The sequence below is a fragment of the Pogoniulus pusillus genome, chromosome 6 (genome assembly GCF_015220805.1).
Source record: "Pogoniulus pusillus isolate bPogPus1 chromosome 6, bPogPus1.pri, whole genome shotgun sequence".
Taxonomy (NCBI): Eukaryota; Metazoa; Chordata; class Aves; order Piciformes; family Lybiidae; genus Pogoniulus; species Pogoniulus pusillus.
This window is the reverse complement of record NC_087269.1, coordinates 17974410-17993365: the sequence shown is the minus strand read 5'-3', so window position 1 is coordinate 17993365 and position 18956 is coordinate 17974410. Positions and strand designations below refer to the sequence as shown.

The window sequence follows — 18956 nt, the reverse complement described above, 5'->3', positions numbered from 1 at the left end:
GCAGTGGCAGCCACCCCCCTCCCCTTCCCTGCCGCGGCGACGGCTGGCGGCCCGCAGCGAGCTTGGCCTCCGCCGCCAGGGGTCGCTGTGGCTGCGGGGTGGGGGATGGGCTCAGCCCCTCTCCGCACGCGCCTGCCGCTTCCGCCGCCGCGCAGCACGCGCAGGGGAGCGCCGCCATGAAGCCGGTAGGGCGCTGTGGGGCGGGGGGCGTCCGCGGGCTGGGGCGAGCGGGGGCCTCCTGCTTCCCCGTGCGGTGTGGCGGAGGCTGACACGGTGGCGGCTGACACGGTGGCAGCTGGCGGCGCAGCCCAGCGGGCGGTGTTGGGAGGCGGCCCTCGGGCCTTGGCCGTGGGCTCTGTGGCGTGTTATTCCTGTGCTGGCCTCGCCTTCCTCCGGGCTGGGCGGGTTTGCACGGTGCTGCCTCGGTCGTGGGGCTGTAGGAAACGGCAGAAAGTCCGAGCGTCCGGGAGCGCCTGGTAAAATGCGCGCTGCCTGGAGCGGACCGTAGCCGGCCCCGTCAGCAGCGGGTTCTCGGCAAATGTAGATTCGTCTCTCGCCCCTCGAAAGTGGTTTTGCTAAAACTAAGGCACGAAGGAAGAAATGCATCACAATTGATCGCTACACTGAGGAGTGTGGTATCAGAGCTCCAGCGGAGAGCAGAGCAGTCTGCAGCCTGCCCTGCTCCTACGCGCTCGGGCTGTGTGGTGGCATCAGGAGAGGAGGAGCAGAGCTTGGGAGGCACTGCTGCCTGTAGCTCGTCTAGCTCGGTGGTGTGTGTACGGGGCATAGGGACAGTGATACTTCTGTCTCCACAGAGCTCTCGCAAAAGCGAATCTAAGGATTACCTGGCGAAAATGCACGTGTCCAGAGAAGGGCCACTAGAACGATCAGAGGGCTGGAGCACCTCTTCTCTGAGGAGAGACTTGAGGGAGTTGGGGCTGTTCAGGCTGGAGTGGAGAAGGCTCCGAAGTGACCTTATCGTGGCCTTTCAATATCTGAAAGGGGCCTACGAGTAAGCTCGAGAGGGACTTTTTAGGGTGTCGGGTAGTGATAGGACTAGGGGGAATGGAGCAAAGCTAGAAATGGGTGGATTCAGACCGGATGTTAGGAAGTTCTTCACCGTGAGGATAGTGAGACCCTGGACCGGGTTGCCCAGGAAGGTGGTCGAAGACCCATCCTTGGAGGTGTTTAAGGCCAAGTTGGATGAGGCTCTAGACAGCCTGATCCGGTGTGGCGTGTCCCTGCCCATGGCAGGGGTGTTGGAACTAGATGAGCCTTATGGCGCCTTCCAACCCCGACTGATTCTATGATTCTAAAATGGCCCATCCACTTGTCCCCTTATTAAAGGGATACATCTCCCCGTGCCAAGACTATAATACAATGGCCCATTTTCTCTGCTCAGCCATTGTCTTTCTGCGCCCCTCAGCAGGTAAGCTGTGCTGAATCAGTTTCTGTTTGAACACTCATGGAAGTGTTTTGCGATTTTGGCACAGGGTGCCTGTATTGATCTGTATCTCTTGGGCTTTCTCTGAGCCCTCTTCTGGACTTCTGTGGCTCTCTGAGCTTTGACACCTCTACTAACTACAGGGCATTGTCATAGTGCTGTTCTGAGCTTTGCAGTGGGCAGCCGTGTCTCGTCTGTACAGCTGCCAGGCACAGAGATTTTGGGTCAGAATAGAGCCAAAGCTCAACATGGGGAAGCGTGCAGCAGGAGGGCATTTGTCTGAGCTTGTGGCTTTGTATCAGTATCGTAAGGTACTTTATACATTACCCTGTGCTAAGGAAGAATGGTATCCTGAACACACAGGACAAAGAACCGTGCCCTAAGAATCTGTTTACTGTACTTTTGAGTGTTCATGTGTATAAAAGTGCTGCACATAGGGTTTAGTAAAGGGGTTGTCAGATGTTTCTCTAAAACATTAGTTGCAGATCTCTCTTCTCAAAAACAGTACAGGAGTGTATTTGAAGCTATCTGATGATACTGTTTGGAAGAAGCATGTTGTTTAGTTCTGGTAGAAATAAGAGCTTAATGAGATCTGAAACAGTGCAGTAAATTTCACAAATGTTATGAACATGTCAATTATTTGTAGTTTTCTGTTTGCTTCCTAGAGAAAAAACAAAAAACGAGTCCCAAGCTTTCGCAAGTTACTGAGAACTAGTAAAATAAAACTTGACAACAAATTAAAGAATAAACAGTACAAGCAGCAGAGTGCTGTTAAGAAGTATCGAAAAGAACAAAAGAAGCTAAGGGAGGCTGTCAGAGATGCTATTGCTAGAAAACCTTTTCCATTGGAAGAAAGGAAGAAAAAGAAAGTTGGTAAGTATTTGTGCAGTTGTTTTTGAATGTGAAAAGGTTTGAGGGTTGATAAATACCCCGCTACTTTGTGTTATGACGTCAAAAAAACAAAACATTTCATCTTCTGTGTACAAGTAGTTGCTCTTCTTGTTTTAAAGGAAAGAAATGTAGAGCTATGAAAAATATAAAATGTATCCATTCTGGTAACAAGACCTGACAGCTGAAGATAGTAGAAATATGTTTGCTCTGGTTGTTATTGAATGTCACAATAAAGGAGCAGTTTTCTGGGCTAACTCAATACACATGCCTGAAGGTTGATGAGCTGCAGGTGCAAGTAAAATGGTCTCACATGTGTAGGCAGGGCTAGGTTTTCAAGTTTGGCTACATGTACAGGATCTTAATTTGTGCACATCATCCTCTAAAACAGATGAAAAACATGAAGAGGAAGAAGATGCTCTTCCATTGGACATGATGGATGAAGATGACTTAAAATTAATGGAAGATTTGGCTCAAAAGGCATCCTTTTTAACCAGAGATCTATCTTCTAAGTGAGTGTTGTTGTGATGTCTACTTTGCATACTAATTCAGCTTCATGCGCTTAATATATAATTAATAGGTAACTCACATATCATGAGGTCACTTTCAGTCCTGTGCTTCTTTGCTGTTTCCTTATGATGTTTTCTTAGTCTCTTAGTACATTCAGTATTAACGTATTGATGCGTATCAGTACATTCATCTGCTCTGTTTGACCGTCAGGATACAGTTTCTGCACAGTGTTCCTTCACCTGAGATCCTTGGCAATCAGATGACTAGCTTTCCTCAAACTACAAGAAATGCTTTAATCTGTATACAGCTTTTTTTCTACACAGAGCTTTCAAGATGTTCTCTGGACTTCACTGTACTTCCTGTATTGCATTGCAAATTACTGTTAAAAAATATATAAATGTTCTGGAAGCTATTTCTGTAAATACATGCCACACCAACATTCATACAAAAATGAGTTACCAATTTTCTGGAGCAAGGTGTTAGATGGAGTTCACACTGAAATACACAAAAGGTTAATGCTTCTAGTTCTAAAATTGCATCTTTACAAATACTGTTCTACAGAGGGGGATGCTTACATGATTGTTTGAAAAACTTAACTTGCATTTTTTGATCACTGTGAAAGATTGTATGCCTAGCTGCTCTAGGGTAGTTTTAATTTTCCCTGTAAACTTTTCTTTAGTTCCAGAGCAGTTATTTCAGACTAAATGCCAAAATGAACAAAAAGCATTTTTTATTGCATTCAGGAATCATAGAATACCAGATTGGAAGAGACCTCAAAGATCATCTTGTCCAACCTTCCTTGACAAAAGCACAATCTAGATAATATGGTTCATTACCCTATCTGGCTGAATCTTAAAAAGTGTCCAAAGTTAGAGACTTCAACACTTTCCAGGGGAGGTTATTCCAATGTCTGTTTGTTTTTTTCCCCTTACATGAACAAAAGTAGTGTTCCTGTAATAAGACAGACCATGTGGCTTTAACTGTGTGATTCTTCATCTGTGGCTTTTAGTTTTTGATAAGATGAAGATAACACACTTCTTAATGTGCTTGTACTATAAATGGTTAGACCATTTATTTTTTTCTGTAAATTCAAAATCAGTGCAAGGATTTTGCATTAATATATTATGTGTTACACTCAGATGCTAACATTTCAAAATGTATGAAGTTGGCTGACTTGATATACTAACTGAATCTTGTTTTGCCTTTGCTCATTTCACAATTAGTTTCTTATGAAAAGGAGTTTGGACATAATACGTTCTGAAATCGAAGATCCTGTACAGGTGCACATTAACATGTTTGAATGTGTGATGACTGGTGCCGTCAGTGGTGAACACACTCAAACATTTTGCTCAATAAGATCAACCACTATTTATTTTTCCAGGTGTCAACACTTAATCCAGATAGTCTACTGCCATTCATGGTTCTTCTCTAATTGTATGACTAATTCATTTAGTTTGCCTGGTATTTTTCAGTGAACCCACCCATGTTAAAAAACGGAAACGTGAAAGTGTGATTGAGAAATATGAGAAAGTGCCAAGAAACATGCAGACCGAGCCAGAAAAAGAACTCATCCATCTGCTCCCTATCAAAGACAAGAGTGGCATTATTCCCCAAACTATGGAGAAGCCAGGTGAGACACTGATTCTGACATCAGTATAGTAGCCAGGATGTGTGTAGTTATTCTGAATTCCACAGTATTTATTACGTGCTTGACGCTAGACATTGTTTTTTTCAGCTCTCAACACTGCACAGGATGAAGAAGAAGATACAGAAGAAATGGAGGAAGCAGAGGGTAATAAAACATCACATATGGTTTTTGTCACTTTCTCATTGTTTGTTTGTTTTTCCAAATCACTGTCATACCTGAAGAGTAGTTTGCTAAGGAAGTTTCTAATTTAAGCGGATTTTGTTTAGAGGGTTTTTTTCAATATGTTCTTTACTATGTTATCCCCAAAGCGTAACAGTGATTTCTTACCTGTTAGCTTGCTTGCTTTCTTAACTGTTAGGATCCCAGCACCTGAGGAACAGCTGGCTTCAGAATCTGTCTTAAAATTATTTTGATTTTTGCATGGAACTGATGTTTGCATGAAGTTCCTTATGTCAGTTGTTTTGTCTTTGCTAGTGAGAAGGGATAGCTTGGTCTTACTTAAAGAATATATGATGTGGTTCTAGTTTGATTACTCTGAAGTAATTTGGAAATGCAGTTCAGGACAGACTCAGACTTTTGAGTGTCTGTCTTTGAATCTTTTTACTAAAGACCCCAGAATATCAGGAAATTCAGGTTTTGATTCGTGGCATGTTGTCCAGTTACAAGTAGCAGTTGCAGTTGTGACTGCCATTTCTGTATCATTAGTCTCTAAATATAATCTGAAATTGAGGAAAGATATACTTTTGGAAAAATAATATTCAGAAACCACAACTACATCAGGGTGGTTGTTTTTTTTTTTAAAAAAAAGGCAGGTTGTACCTTTTCAGCAAATTTGCTGCAAATTGCCACAAATTACAGAGCATTGCGGTTTCTTGGCACAGTCAGAGTCATATGTTGAGTTTGTATGTTCCCACTGTACTTAAGGAATACTATTTGCAGATACAAAAACATTTGGTCCATTTATTTTTGCAAGCATGAGATTTTAGAGTGGAACAATTCCTGAGCTGAAGTAAGTCCAAGTTCATTCTTAAAGCTTCTTTTGCTGTGGAATTGCATGGGTAACTCTTGGGTGAAATTATCATGGTACTGCAGTGTCTAGACCTGTGCTTTGCAATATGGTATTTGTTAAGCTGCTTCCTTAGTGACCCTCTTTTCTAACTCTCGCACCTTGTGCTAGGCTTTAATGAAGAACCTCTGCCTGTTCTCACTCCTGAGGAAATGGCTACTCAAAGGAGACAAAAACTGCAGGAAAGGAAGGTGCACATTGCTGCCTTAGCATCTGCCATTCTCTCTGAGCCAGACAACAATGTAGGTAGCATTTACGTAATGCATATGTATCTGTGTTGTGCAGGAAGTTAATAGATAGAGGTCTGAAATGACCGAACAATAGAAAAATCAGAAAAATACATGGGTAGAACAAGAAAAAAGGTCAGTGTTGTATCACTGTGCAGAAGGTGGCAAGCAGTGAAACTTCTGCCGTAGCTTGATGCAGAGGAATTCAATCAGGTGAAGTATTCCTCTAAATACTTGTGGGTTTAGCAGTAACACTGTCCAAATGTGTCCTGACTACCTTGTTCCTTAAGCATGACCCTTACTTCAGATCTGACTTGAGGCTTCTACCTGATAGTTCTGAATGTTTCTGGAATTCTAGCCAAGTTTGCAATAGTAGGACAGTTTGAACACTTGCAAGATGCAACTTTTGTTGTGGTAGCTAGCATTTCTTGGCTCTTCATGCAGTACTAATTGGAGTCTGAGTAGCTGCTGAGTCTCTCTCTAGTATTTTAAAACGAGGCATATTTTTATGGGAAGCTTTTGTTGAAAGGTACATTGTGCTTGTACATTGGTTTGTGAGTGTTTTTCAGCTGATGTTGTCTGCTTCTTTAATTAATCAGATCAAAAAGCTGAAGGAGCTACGTGCCATGCTGATGGAACAGGACCCTAATGTGGCCGTGATCGTTCGGAAGCTGGTCATGGTTTCTTTGATGGAGGTATTCAAAGATATTGTGCCTTCTTACAAAATCCGGCCTCTGACTGAAGCAGAAAAGGCTACCAAGGTGAGGAAACAAAGGTACTGATACTGTACTGTGAGGAGTTCAGATTTTTTTAAGTTATGCTAAATACTGACACTGATTAATTGAATACTAATTTGTAGTTTTGAACAAAGGGTAACAAATACAGAAGTACTTGTGGAAATTCTGAAACTGACACTTTCAGAGGCAGAGGTCTGTTTTGAATCTTTAATTGTTTTGTACTTCTTTCTGTAAGTAGGTGACATGCTGGTGGTAATGGAGGGGTCAAAAAGGTAGTATTTGAAAGTAATATATCAAACCTGGATAACTTTCATCATAAACCTTCAAATAAAGTGGTTAACTAAAGTAAATTATGTAACATTGTCAGATAACTGGCAGAGATTCCTTTGAAATGTGTCCAATAATTTGCTGAATAAATGCTGAGTAACTTGTTTTCTGGAGCTTAATTATGAGCAGTTCTGTAGAAGGTTTCTTGAATATGGGTAGTACAGTTTAGAATTGTGGCTTTAAAGTAACACCTGGTTGAAAATGTCACTTCAGTCTTTCTAAATGAAGTAGGCTTAGTTGGAAAAGGCCCTCTGAGCACAAGAGCATGTCCAGAGAGGGGCGATGAGGCTGGTGAGAGGCCTCAAGCACAAGCCCTACGAGGAGAGGCTGAGGGAGCTGAGGTTGTTTAGTCTGGAGAAGAGGAGGCTCAGGGGTGACCTTATTGCTGTCTACAACTACCTGAGGGGTGGTTGTGGCCAGGAGGAGGTTGCTCTCTTCTCTCAGGTGGCCAGCACCAGAACAAGAGGACACAGCCTCAGGCTGCACCAGGGGAAATTTAGGCTCGAGGTGAGGAGAAAGTTCTTCACTGAGAGAGTCATTGGACACTGGAATGGGCTGCCTGGGGAGGTGGTGGAGTCGCCGTCCCTGGGGCTGTTCAAGGCAAGGTTGGACGTGGCACTTGGTGCCATGGTCTAGCCTTGAGCTCTGTGGTAAAGGGTTGGACTTGATGATCTGTGAGGTCTCTTCCAACCTTGGTGATACTGTGATACTGTGATACTGTGTGATACTGTGAACCCTGATGATACTGTGATACTGTGATAAATATGTTCTACAGTATTTTTCTAGGAATATCTGTTTAGCAGAAAAAAAACTACTTAGATATCTGATATTTGTCTTAAAACTCCTTTCCCTCACCATTGGCTCATTTCAGTACTTAGCTCTCCAAATAAAATTTCATTTGTATTATGCTTATAGGTTAAAAAAGAAACTCAGAAGCTGAGAGAATTTGAAGAAGGCCTTGTAAGTCAGTATAAATTTTACTTGGAAAACCTGGAACAAACAATTAAAGGTCAGCACTTCCCATATTTTGGTAGTAAATGCAGAATTGTTTCTGGCATTACATTTTACCTGCTCTGGTTGCATGCCACCTGCTGTCTTTGAAATAGTGCTTGCATGAAGTATGCAGGAGTATGCCTGCAATAACTAAATATGGAAATGTTTAGAAGATCCTCTAAATTCTGAACACTAATCACTAAAAATGCTATTTTGTGCAGATTGGAAACAAAGGAAGTTGAAGAAAAGCAATGTCATCTCATTAAAAGCATATAAAGGTCTAGCAGAAATAGCAGTGAAGTGTCTGTGTGAGCTGCTTGTGGCTCTACCCCACTTTAACTTCCACAATAACATTATTGTTCTCATTGTTCCACTCATGAATGATGCATCAAAAAAGGTGAGTGTCTGATGAGAGAGGGGTTTTTTTGCATGAAAAATAATGTATTTCTGAGCATTATTCCACAATGTGTGGCTGTATTATTTGCTATTTTACAGGCTATGTCCACTTTGTAATTAGATGAAAAGATGATTATTATCAGTTAGTTCTTGCTGTGACTCGGCTGTACAGAAGAATTTGTTTGAATTCACTTTTCAGATTTCTGAACTGTGCTGTGAGGCAGTTAAGAAGCTCTTTAAACAAGACAAGTTGGGCTATGCTTCACTTGGTGTAGTTAAGGTCATTTCTGGCCTTGTGAGAGGCAGAAATTACGATGTCAGACCTGAGGTAAGAGTCTTTCTGTTGTACTACACCATTTCCTTCTGTCAGTGGTTTATAAGAAATCTGAAAGTTAAAGTGTAGCACAGCTGCTGGCTACAGACAAGCAGAATTTCCTCGCTCTGTCAGAACACAGGCAGCTTAAGAGTGAGTTGAGCCAAAATGTTAGCGATAAGGGGACTGGGAGGAGGATATTAGATCCCAACAGACACATTGGTTAAGTCAGGCAGGGAAGACTTTTTAGTGAGAGAGGCACATGGAGGACTGGATAGAAATGAATGGTGCAGGGTAAGGAAGTGGGACCAGAGGCAAGGGGTATGGATATTAAGGAACAGGAGAGAAGTAAACAGAAGAACCTCTGAGCAGCAAAGCCCACTAGCTGGAATAAAATTCAGGATTTCTTGCCTTCCATTCCTCTGTTGTGGATCAATCACCTTTCATTATGTTTATTTTAAATAGGTGTTGAAAGTATTTCTTCACTTAAGAATTAAGGAAGTAGAATTGCAAAAAGATTCTGAAGACATTGCACCAAAGAAAAAGTTCATGACTTACAAAGAGAAAAGAAAAAATCTTTCAAGAATGCAAAGGAAGGTATGGGTGTGCTTTCTCATGCTCTGCTTCAGTGACTTTACACAGCAGTCTGTTCTAGCAACAACTGCACATCTCTTGCCCTTGTTGACACTCAGCATCAGTGGTTAGTCCTTGCATTATAGTTGAACATTTATGAGGTTCTGCAGGTAATTTATTTGTCTTCTCCTTGTTCCTCCTCCTGGTGTTGATAATGCCTCTGATCAATTGCTGTAGCATCACAGGGTGACTTATGCAACTCACCACGTGTGCAAGATTTGTTCTGAGTATCTTTGGAACTTGGCCATCCAGGCTGGTTGGAAACATTCAATCTGCTGTATATTTTCAGTGGAAGAAAGCAGAAGAGAAACTGGAACGAGAACTCTTAGAAGCAGAAGCATCAGAAAGTAAAGCAAAAAAACTAAAGCTGGTAAGTAATTTAGAAATTTATTCTCTTAGTTTTACAAAGAAGCAGGCCCTAACCCACTTCCTCATGTTGGCAGCTTACAAACATTTTGCCAGTGCCAGAGGTCAATGTTTTAGTAAACCCAGAAAAAGGTTTAGTTTACCCATAAAAAGCCATCTTGAGCATTCCTATTTCCTTCTGTTCTCTGCACAAAATGTATTTTAATCCACTGACATACATTCTGTTCCATATGCCATTATATAATCACTGTTATCAGCCTCTCAAAGTGGCCTCTAGGCAAGGGTGGAGTGTGCCTAGCATGACCACAGGGGAAAAGAGGCTGTTTAGCTAGGTGAGTGTGAGGAAACAGAGTAGAAGGCAGGAGAGCAAGACTTGAACTTTTCAACAGAAGAACACAGCTGCTAGGAGTGGTTTGGAAGGCCTGAGCACAGGCCTGTAAAAGGAGAAGCATTTTCAGTTGAGTTTAAGTAGAATCGTCTGTTTTCTGTGCATAAGTATTTGATTTTTCTTTCCTTCAGCACACAGAGACCTTGAATATTGTATTTGTGACGTACTTCAGAATCTTGAAGAAAGCTCAGAAGTCTCCACTTCTGCCAGCTGTGCTTGAGGGTCTGGCAAAGTAAGAACTGAGTCCACTTTCTTCTGTGCGTGCTAGAAAAGACATAAAGCACTAAAGGGAATTTTGACTTTGAAAGGGATTTCCGTGCTGCGAGAGAAGACAGATCTCTCTCTCTGAGAGATCTGTCCCTGACAAATATGTAGAAATTCTACTATTTATCTTCTAAAGTTTTCACCTACATCTCAAAACATTTCAGTGGAATATGAAATTTCCCATTACAGAGTTGATGTGATGCACTCCCAGCAGGATGTGATCTGATTCCCTTATTTTGTCTCACTACTTCCTGAAGGCCACGAGCATGTCTCTAGTGCTGTAGGGAAACTGTTATTAGCAGTTAGGTGGTGAATCATCCATATCCACAAAGATAACAGACGTTCAGCATTTGATTTAGCTCTGCTTTTGGCAATTCAAAATACTTTGAATCAAGTTTGCAGGTAAGGCCTCTATATTAAAAATAAAAATCTGTCTGATTCAAGGTTTGCTCATCTCATAAATGTGGAATTTTTTGATGATCTGGTGATTGTACTTCATTCTCTTATTGCATCTGGGGTAAGTTGAGCTTACTTTGATTATGGTTTTCTTAAAATTGTGTTCCTTTGGGTACTTGATGATGTTTGTATTCTTAGGATTTAAGCTACCGTGAGAGTCTTCATTGTATTCTCAGTGCTTTTTATATACTCTCTGGTCAAGGTAAGAGATCTTTAAAAACAAAACTTTATTTAATATTGTCTGATAAATTAGTGAAGTAAACATACTCATTTGGGATTGTGTTAATAGGTGATGTTCTTAACATTGACCCAATGAAATTCTACACACATCTTTACAGGACACTGTTCAGCCTACATGCAGGTAACTCCAGATTCCTACTTTCAGTGTTCACCTAGATAATGTTTATTCTGCTTTTTTGGTATCATAGTCTTAACGTAGTGTCAATGAAGTACAGTTGTTTTAAGATATATGACTTCTGAAAAGATTATTGTCTGGTTTAATCTCCTTTTTCCTCAAGTTACACATCACACTGCTGCAATGCAAATACTAGAGGTATTGTTGCAGTACATGGTACCAGGTTCTAGTCATGTCATTTCACTAGGGAATGTCAAGTATGTGATCTTGGATAAGCATTTATCCTGCTCTCAGTTGAAGTTTTTCAACATCCTTATAATCATTTCTCCCAATAACAATGTAAAAGTCTCTATATTTTCTAATACAGTTTTTAAATTATGTAGATTTAAATTGTGTTTTCTAAAATGCAGTTTATGTTGCTGATTTTTTATAACTCTGGTATTCTAATTTTCTAATAAAAATTTTCTAATAATTCTGAGAAGGTGAATAGTTACTAAAAAAAATGAAGTTAATGTAATTTTAATTAACTTCATAAATGTTTGTCACTGAGGAGGAGTGACTGAGAAAAAACATTCTACAATTCTGGATGGGTAAAAGACTCCACCTTTGCACCATTTAAGAAATTATAAAAGATACACAGTGAATGCACTTAGTGCTAAAACTCTTAACTGCTTCTAATGTTTTGACATTTTTGATGGAATTAATGATTTCTTAGAAAGCCCCACATAAAATGATACATTTTTTCTGTTCAAAGCTGGTTTGTTTTTACCAGAAAGGGATGGATGCTTGTGTCTGTATCACATCAATGCTGTGTTTGAACCTCTTTGTTTTCATGCCATTTCTCATGTTACAGTGTACAGTCAATAGCAGAGTAGGTGGCTGTATCAGTAACAGTGTGGCCAGCATGACAAGGGAGGTTATTCTGCCCCTGTGCTCAGCACTGGTTAAGGGTCATACCTTGAGTACTGTGTCCAGTTCTGGGCCCCTCAGTTCAAGAGAGATGTTGAGGTGCTGGAACGTGTCCAGAGAAAGCAACGAAGCTGGTGAGGGGCCTGGAGCACAAGCACTGTGAGGAGAGGCTGAGGGAGCTGGGGTTGTTTAGCCTGGAGAAGAGGAGGCTCAGGGGTGACCTCATTGCTGTCTGCAACTACCTGAAAGGAGGTTGTAGGAGTTGGTCTCTTCTCCCAGACAACCAGCAACAGAACAAGGGGGACACAGTCTCAAGTTGTGCCGGGGGAAGTATAGGCTGGATGTTAGGAGGAAGTTCTTCCCAGAGAGAGTGATTTGCCATTGGAATGGGCTGCCCAGGGAGGTGGTGGAGTCACTGTCCCTGGAGGTGTTCAAGAAAAGACTGGCTGAGGCACTTAGTGCCATGGTCTAGCTGACTGGATAGGGCTGGTTGATAGGTTGGACTGGATGATCTTGGAGGTCTCTTGCAACCTGGTTGATGTTGTGATTCTATCACTGTGTTCTATTTACTCTGTATGAACTTCTGCTTTCGAGGTCGTACCAATGATGATATAGGGATTGTGCTCCAGTGCCTGGATGTCATGTTTGCCAAGCGGAGAAAGCAAGTGTCTCAGCAGCGAGCTCTTGCTTTCCTAAAGCGACTTTCCACGCTTGCTCTTCATGTACTTCCAAACTCCAGTGTTGGGATCCTGGCAACAAACAGGGTATTAATGCAAGTAAGTTTTACTTGTTGGAATTTTAGCTTACTGGTTAAAGGTTATTGACTTCTGTGAGAGATTGATTTTGTGCAAAATATTTTGAAGCACTTGAAGGAAGAACAATGAAAACAGAGTATCCTTAAGTGCTGTTCAGACTGAATAACATGAAGGAATCCTGAACTTAACCATGTCGTAATTAGATGTGTGATATAAGGAACTCAGTACTTTTTTTTGTGTGTGTGTTTTAGACATTCCCAAGGATGGACCTCTTACTAGACAATGAATCTCAAGGCAGTGGAGTTTATCTCCCAGAGCTAGATGAACCAGAGCATTGCAATGCTCAGAACACGGCTTTGTGGGAATTGCACTTACTGCAGGTTAGTCAAGAGTTGAGTGATTTGGGAAATAAAAGTCAGCAATAAATAGCTGCTAAATACTTAGATTCTTTACAAGTAGAGAACAGAGATCTTCAGTTTTACCAACCTAATCTGGCCTACGTGAGCTCATTGCACACAAAGAGGAAGAGCACAGTTGCATAGGGAACAAGTTGAGTTCCACAGTGGATGTTACACATCCCCTATGATAGTACCACACTGGACCTTACTGCAGGTTGCTTCATTTGGGGGCTTTTCCAGTCTCTTCATTTCTCTTGCAGTCCAGCCCTCTGGGGAGCAGCTGACACCTTGATCTGTCATTGTAGCCAGGCTTATAGTTTGAGACTTGGGGAGGGCTTCATTTGCTTTAGTTCTTGCCATCTAGGGGCTAGAGTAATTGGGGAATTATGCTTACAGCATGGCAGTACTAGTGAATAAATCTATGACTGGGTGTTCTCATTCACGTAACCTCAGGAACAGACTGATTGTGGAATGCTCAGTTTCCCTAAAAGAAAAGCAGAACTTTCCATCTTACTGAAATGGGAATAAATGAGAGAATCCATAGAAAAATGTCGTTCCTTTTTCCTTGGTCAACTGCTGCCTTTCCTCCTTTCTTTCAGAGACACTATCATCCAATAGTGCAGAAATTTGCAGCCCACCTTATTGCTGGAGCTCCAACTGAAGGCTCAGGGGCTCTTTCACTTGATTTGAGCCAAAGGTGAGTTAATTATCAGAGTTCTGTTTTTACAAATAGTGTTCTAAAATAATGGTGCCCATACGTTATTAAAGGAATCTCTAAAAATAATTATCCATAAAATTCAAAAATCATATTCTTCAAGGCCGCTTTCTTTGTTCTTCTGCCAGGACAACATGTTGACTGCTTTTATTTTGGGGGATTTTTAATCTTTTGAAGCTTGTTGCCAGGCTGTGACAAGGGTAAAAATCTCCAAGTGTCTTCTTCCCACAGGAGCAAAATAATCTGCATTTCCTTAGTAGCAGCCATGGTCTGAATCTGTATAAAGGTCACTGAACCACAACTGCTCAGTATAAACCAGAAACCAAGCTGCAGTGCAAGGTCCATACTATGTTAAAGCATAGTAACAGCCATCCTGGTTCAGACTAAGGATCTAATTCAGCATCCTGCCTTGGGCAGGTGCCTCAAGGAGAGTGAAAACAGGACAGGCATGTAAGGCATGTGGCCTGGGCAGTGTCCTAGCCTCCTGCTGGTTTCAGCCTCTTGGCTTTCCTCAACCTGGTACCGTTTTCTGTTTAGTATGGCCTTCTTAATGGAATTATTTTCAAGATTGTTCTGTGCTCTTTGAACCTAAGCACAATTTTTTCAAATACAGCATCATTTGGTAAGGGTTCCATGAGTCCACAGCTTGTTTCGTTAAGACCTGCCTTCTTATGCTTTGAACTCGGTGCCATCTTTATTGCCTCTGCCTGAACTTTTACCTATTCAGGTATTTTGTGACAAGGAACTGGAGACTGGGGTGCAGTATTTGAGATGTAGGCTTATCTGTGGATTTATACACTGATGTAACTACCTTGTGTTCTGTTCTCTGTTTCATTAAATCTCATTCAGGTCACAATCCCATGAAAGTAACTGTCAGATTTTGTTTTTTTCCTTAGATGACAGCAGTCAGATCAGTTTTTAGCTGAAGCTGAAAATGCTTTTCTCTGTTTTTACATCCACACTAAATTTCATTTGCCGTTTGTTTTACTGATCCTCTTCTCGGCAGTTCTTTCTGGGCAGCTCATTCCCACTAGTGCACATAACTTGGTATTCTCCACAACAACACATGCCCTGGCACAGACTTGGTGCAAATTCGTATTTTTTTCCTGTCATTACAAAACCCATCTTGTTTTCTGTCATTTAACCATGATCTTTCCCATGTGTCTTCTCTATTCTCCCAGGGCTACCTAAAACCCTTTGGTAAGGAAATGTTTGAAATCCTAGCAGGATGGTTGGGTTTTTTGTTTGCAAGTTTGGTTTTTTTACTTTTTCAACTAGGGCAAGCAATAACTGCTTGGATCTCTGGCAAGCCAGACAACAGAACATTTTTCTTGTCTCCCATTTCTTTTTCTGCCCCCCAATTGAGTCTTTAGACACATTTTGCTTGCCTTTACTTGCATTGTTTTCTGATCTTTTCTAGCTGATACTCATTACAATGAGTTCTCTCAAAGCATGGTGGAGGGTGTGAACGGCCTGTATGTGTGAGAAGCTGCTCTTGCATTGGTGATACATTATTTGAAGTGTGGATCTAATGCCGTTTTTCTTTCACTGTGTTTCTTGCTACAGGCATGCTACAGAACTTTTTGAAGAATACAGTATGAGGGGAATGGCCTTTAATCCTCCTGTTGCATCAGTAACACCCAGAAAAAAGGTACTCATTTCTCTGCATCCTTGTTTAACCACATGATACAGCAGTATAACCTGTATCTGCTAGCTCACTATCCATTAGCACACTTGCTTTAGATTCATGGTTTCTGTACTTCCTGTGTCAAGTACTTTAATTGGCAGAAGATACCACCGACTATAAAGAAGGAAGCCAAGCTTCCACCTCCCATAGCATCAGTTAATATAGCAAGTCGAATATGATAGCTGTTGCTTTACTTACCTTCTGCACTTTGCAGTGGTTCAGTGCAAATTTCTTTTCCATTCTCTGTAATGATGAACTACTGTTTGTTCAAAAAGCAAGAATTAAAACCAGCCCTCTTTCCCTAGTGTGCACAGTTTGGCAAGACAGCTGAATTTGCAGAGTCTTTGATTCACTGTGTAGCAGGATATACTGACCCTCATTTGTGTCACTTTATAAAGTATAAATTTGAACTGAACCAAGATGTAATACATAAAAAGAAATGGTGGAATACTTTTAGATCCTCGGCACTGGACGTGTTTTAGATGTCAAACTCCATTAAATATCCAGTGAGTGGTCTATTCTTTAGAAAATGATAAGCAGTTTTCTTCTAATGAAAACATTATAACCTGTCAACTTTGTTAGCATCTCTGATTTGTAACTCAGCAATAAGCATAACTTTTTTCCCCATTGTATAGAGCATCTTCTGAAAATGCATTTGTATTTCATTATTCTGTCCTTTTACAGTGGCTTCTTGATGTGTTTGTCCTGCTAGGGTGTTAGACAGGCAGCTCTTGACAGAACAAGACTCGAAGCAACAGATAGGTGAAGCATTTGTGTAGTGCTTAAATAAGAAAATGCACAAACTCTTTAAGGCTGCCAAAACAAAGAAAGAGGAAGATAAAAGAGAGAACAAACTGTCCCTAAGTGGCTGTAATGGACATAACTGAGTGCTCAGTGTATACTTGACTCTGCCAGTGTTAAGACTTTCAAAGATGGGCATAAATCACATATATGATCTTCCTTATCTGAGCACCAGGAAAGAGCAGAAGACTTCCAGACCTGGCTGCAGACAGAAGGGATCTCCTGAGGCAGGGTCAGGGCACAACGTTTACTATTAACATTATTGCTTTTGCTGGCCTTTTGATCAGAGATGCTTGGTTTATTTTAATAAGGTGTGTTAAACAGGAAGCAGTGTGTTAGTACCACTGAAGTTGAAAGCTGTGGCTATGTGTAGTAGATAATCTTCTAAAGCTCAGTTTACAACAAACCAAAAAACTGGCACATCACTTTGCAGTGAAACTTACTGGCAAGCCAGATACCAGGTGAGCTGCCAGCTCCATAGGTCTAGTGTAGATGATGAGGAGGCATGGGAGACGAACAGGACTGCTAATTGAGCTAGGTATGGAAACCACATACTGGGCTGTTTTAGTAATGCAACTAATATTTTGTAATTTCCAGGATACATTCTCACAAATGGATTCATTTATAGATGAAGAGCTAAACAAACAGCTTCAGCAACACATCAGTGCAACCGCTGTTCACAAACCCTTGGATTTTGCAAAACACTTGAAGGAAGCATCCTTGTCACACCCTAAGATACCCTAATGTATCTTATCAGTCATGGTCAGTTGGCTTCTTAAATGTGGACAAAGAGTGCCTGAAAGAAATTTCTAGTTAAAGGAATTCAAGTAGGCTTTTGTCTGAATGTAGAAACACACAAAAATGTAACATAATTTTTTCAGACAGCTACCATGCACTTCACAATCCATTCTGTGTTCTCAGAGCGGGACACAAGGAACAGTCACATTGGTAAATTGAGAAGATACAAACCAAAGCAATTTTGACATTGTCTGCAACCATGTATTATAGTACTTTTGCTTCTACATTTTCTGATTTTTGTAACAGAACATACAGATGTATGAACTCAGTTGTGTTCACAAATAAATATTTTGGAACTGTTAACACTGACTGATGTTTAAGATGCTTACAGCTTTGGGGTATGTGTTGTGGTTTTATTGGGTTCCTGCTGACATCTAGCCATTTACCTCATCTTTAAATGATTTTGCATTTGGTGGGTTTTCTCCCTCTGATGAATCTTGGTAAATTGCAATTGCTGAATTCCAGTTCTGAATGGTCATGATGATTGGAAGCTCTAAGACAATGCCTTCAATAAATGACCACTGTAAAGAATACTGGAGAGATTCAGGGTAAGAATTTTGGTTTGTTTTGCTTTTTAGCTTGGAAGTAATTTTCTCCCCATTCTTCAAATGTCAGGTATTGCCTGCTTGTTTTAGAATCCATTTTCAGCTGCATGTTGGCTTTGCAGGCAGTAAGTATAAAAGTTAAAACTGACTATTGGCTTCTTGTGAATTCCATTCTAAAGGGGAGTGTGGTGGGCTAATGTCCCTGACAGGTGGCTCATTAGTTTTGTTGTGTGATAATGATTGGTGGTGTAAATTTTGAAGAACTTTTGTTTGGTTTGCTTAACCTTACAATAATCAGAAAACATTCCTTTTTCTTGAGGGTATGTAGTTATTTTTCCTGATTTTTTTGTTCTTACATAGTTTTATGAGTAATTTGTTCTTATTTTTCTAGTATTAATCAGATTATAAGTACTTGAAATTAGGTGAACTATTCACAAACGTTTCTGGAGCAGACCTCTATCTATTAGTGCATTAGAAAATACATATTTTACTATGTAGATTATAAATCTGCCTACATAACACTGATAGTAATATGTCTGTTTCTTTCTGTTTTAGGTTGTTGCACCCGTAGCTTTTGGTAGTCCTTTTCATTTGTTACATGTTTGCAAATATGGATGCGATTTAAATTCTGAAAAATTCCAAGGTAGGGGGCATTTGCCACTATTTTTGAGTTCAGGAAGGCAAAAGCAAAGGAGTCAATATCTTGAACCATTTATTTTTGTGTTTTGTTTTGTTGTTTGTTTTTTTTTTACAACATATACAAATAGAAATTCAAGTCAGCAGAGATAAAATAGTCCAGGTGGAAAAGTCAGTTTTAAAATTGTTTTACATAGTTTCCAAACAATATAAAGACTGGCACATAGTGATGTTGCATTGTCAGAATACTTGGACATGTTTTAAGAGGCAGAGGAAGAAAACTGTACAACTAAGTAATTCTGAAATATCCTATACATGTGTTGGAGTGAAATCTCTTCTAATTGATTTTTGTGTTTAATTTGCTAACTCTGCCAAATGCTAGCACTATTGAAGTTACAAATTAGGTATCACAGACAGGAATAGAACACCACCATTATTAGGTGTAGTGGGCTACCCTAAAAGTAAACTGAGTTCTATAGTGGAATAGTTATCAGCCAGTGATTCAAACCCAAATGTTAATTGTAGCATTAGAAGAGCTAGAGCAGAAGAGACAGTTCCATTTCAGAAGCTGCAGGCTCAATCTTCCACTGAAATGTAAAGCTACCAGCAAGTTCTTTTTCAGTGGCAAACTATGACTGTAGGAGAATGCATTCTTCAAAGATTTAGGTATTTCCATGTTAAAGACTTTAAGTCTTGAAAGC

The 18956-nt window shown here is 40.6% G+C and overlaps 1 protein-coding gene across 1 annotated transcript; it reads left to right on the top strand.

Annotated features, from left to right (window-relative positions):
* The first annotated feature begins 95 nt into the window (after positions 1-95).
* Positions 96-17377, top strand: NOC3L (NOC3 like DNA replication regulator). The gene is made up of 21 exons (XM_064144715.1): positions 96-185; positions 2110-2317; positions 2724-2844; positions 4315-4472; positions 4578-4634; positions 5668-5798; positions 6383-6544; positions 7763-7856; positions 8062-8237; positions 8436-8564; positions 9015-9146; positions 9472-9552; positions 10068-10168; positions 10645-10717; positions 10795-10858; positions 10946-11017; positions 12515-12696; positions 12927-13055; positions 13673-13770; positions 15355-15439; positions 16874-17377. The coding sequence occupies exons 1-21, from the start codon at positions 177-179 to the stop codon at positions 17018-17020; spliced, it is 2409 nt and encodes an 802-aa protein (XP_064000785.1). The 5' UTR covers positions 96-176; the 3' UTR covers positions 17021-17377.
* The last annotated feature ends 1579 nt before the right edge of the window (positions 17378-18956 follow it).

Bases quoted from the DNA above. Each gene is read 5' to 3' on its own strand.
- NOC3L (XM_064144715.1), top strand. The intron at 10,718-10,794 runs GTAAGTTGAGCT...TTGTATTCTTAG, and splicing joins ATTCTCTTATTGCATCTGGG to GATTTAAGCTACCGTGAGAG. The intron at 10,859-10,945 runs GTAAGAGATCTT...TTGTGTTAATAG, and splicing joins TTATATACTCTCTGGTCAAG to GTGATGTTCTTAACATTGAC.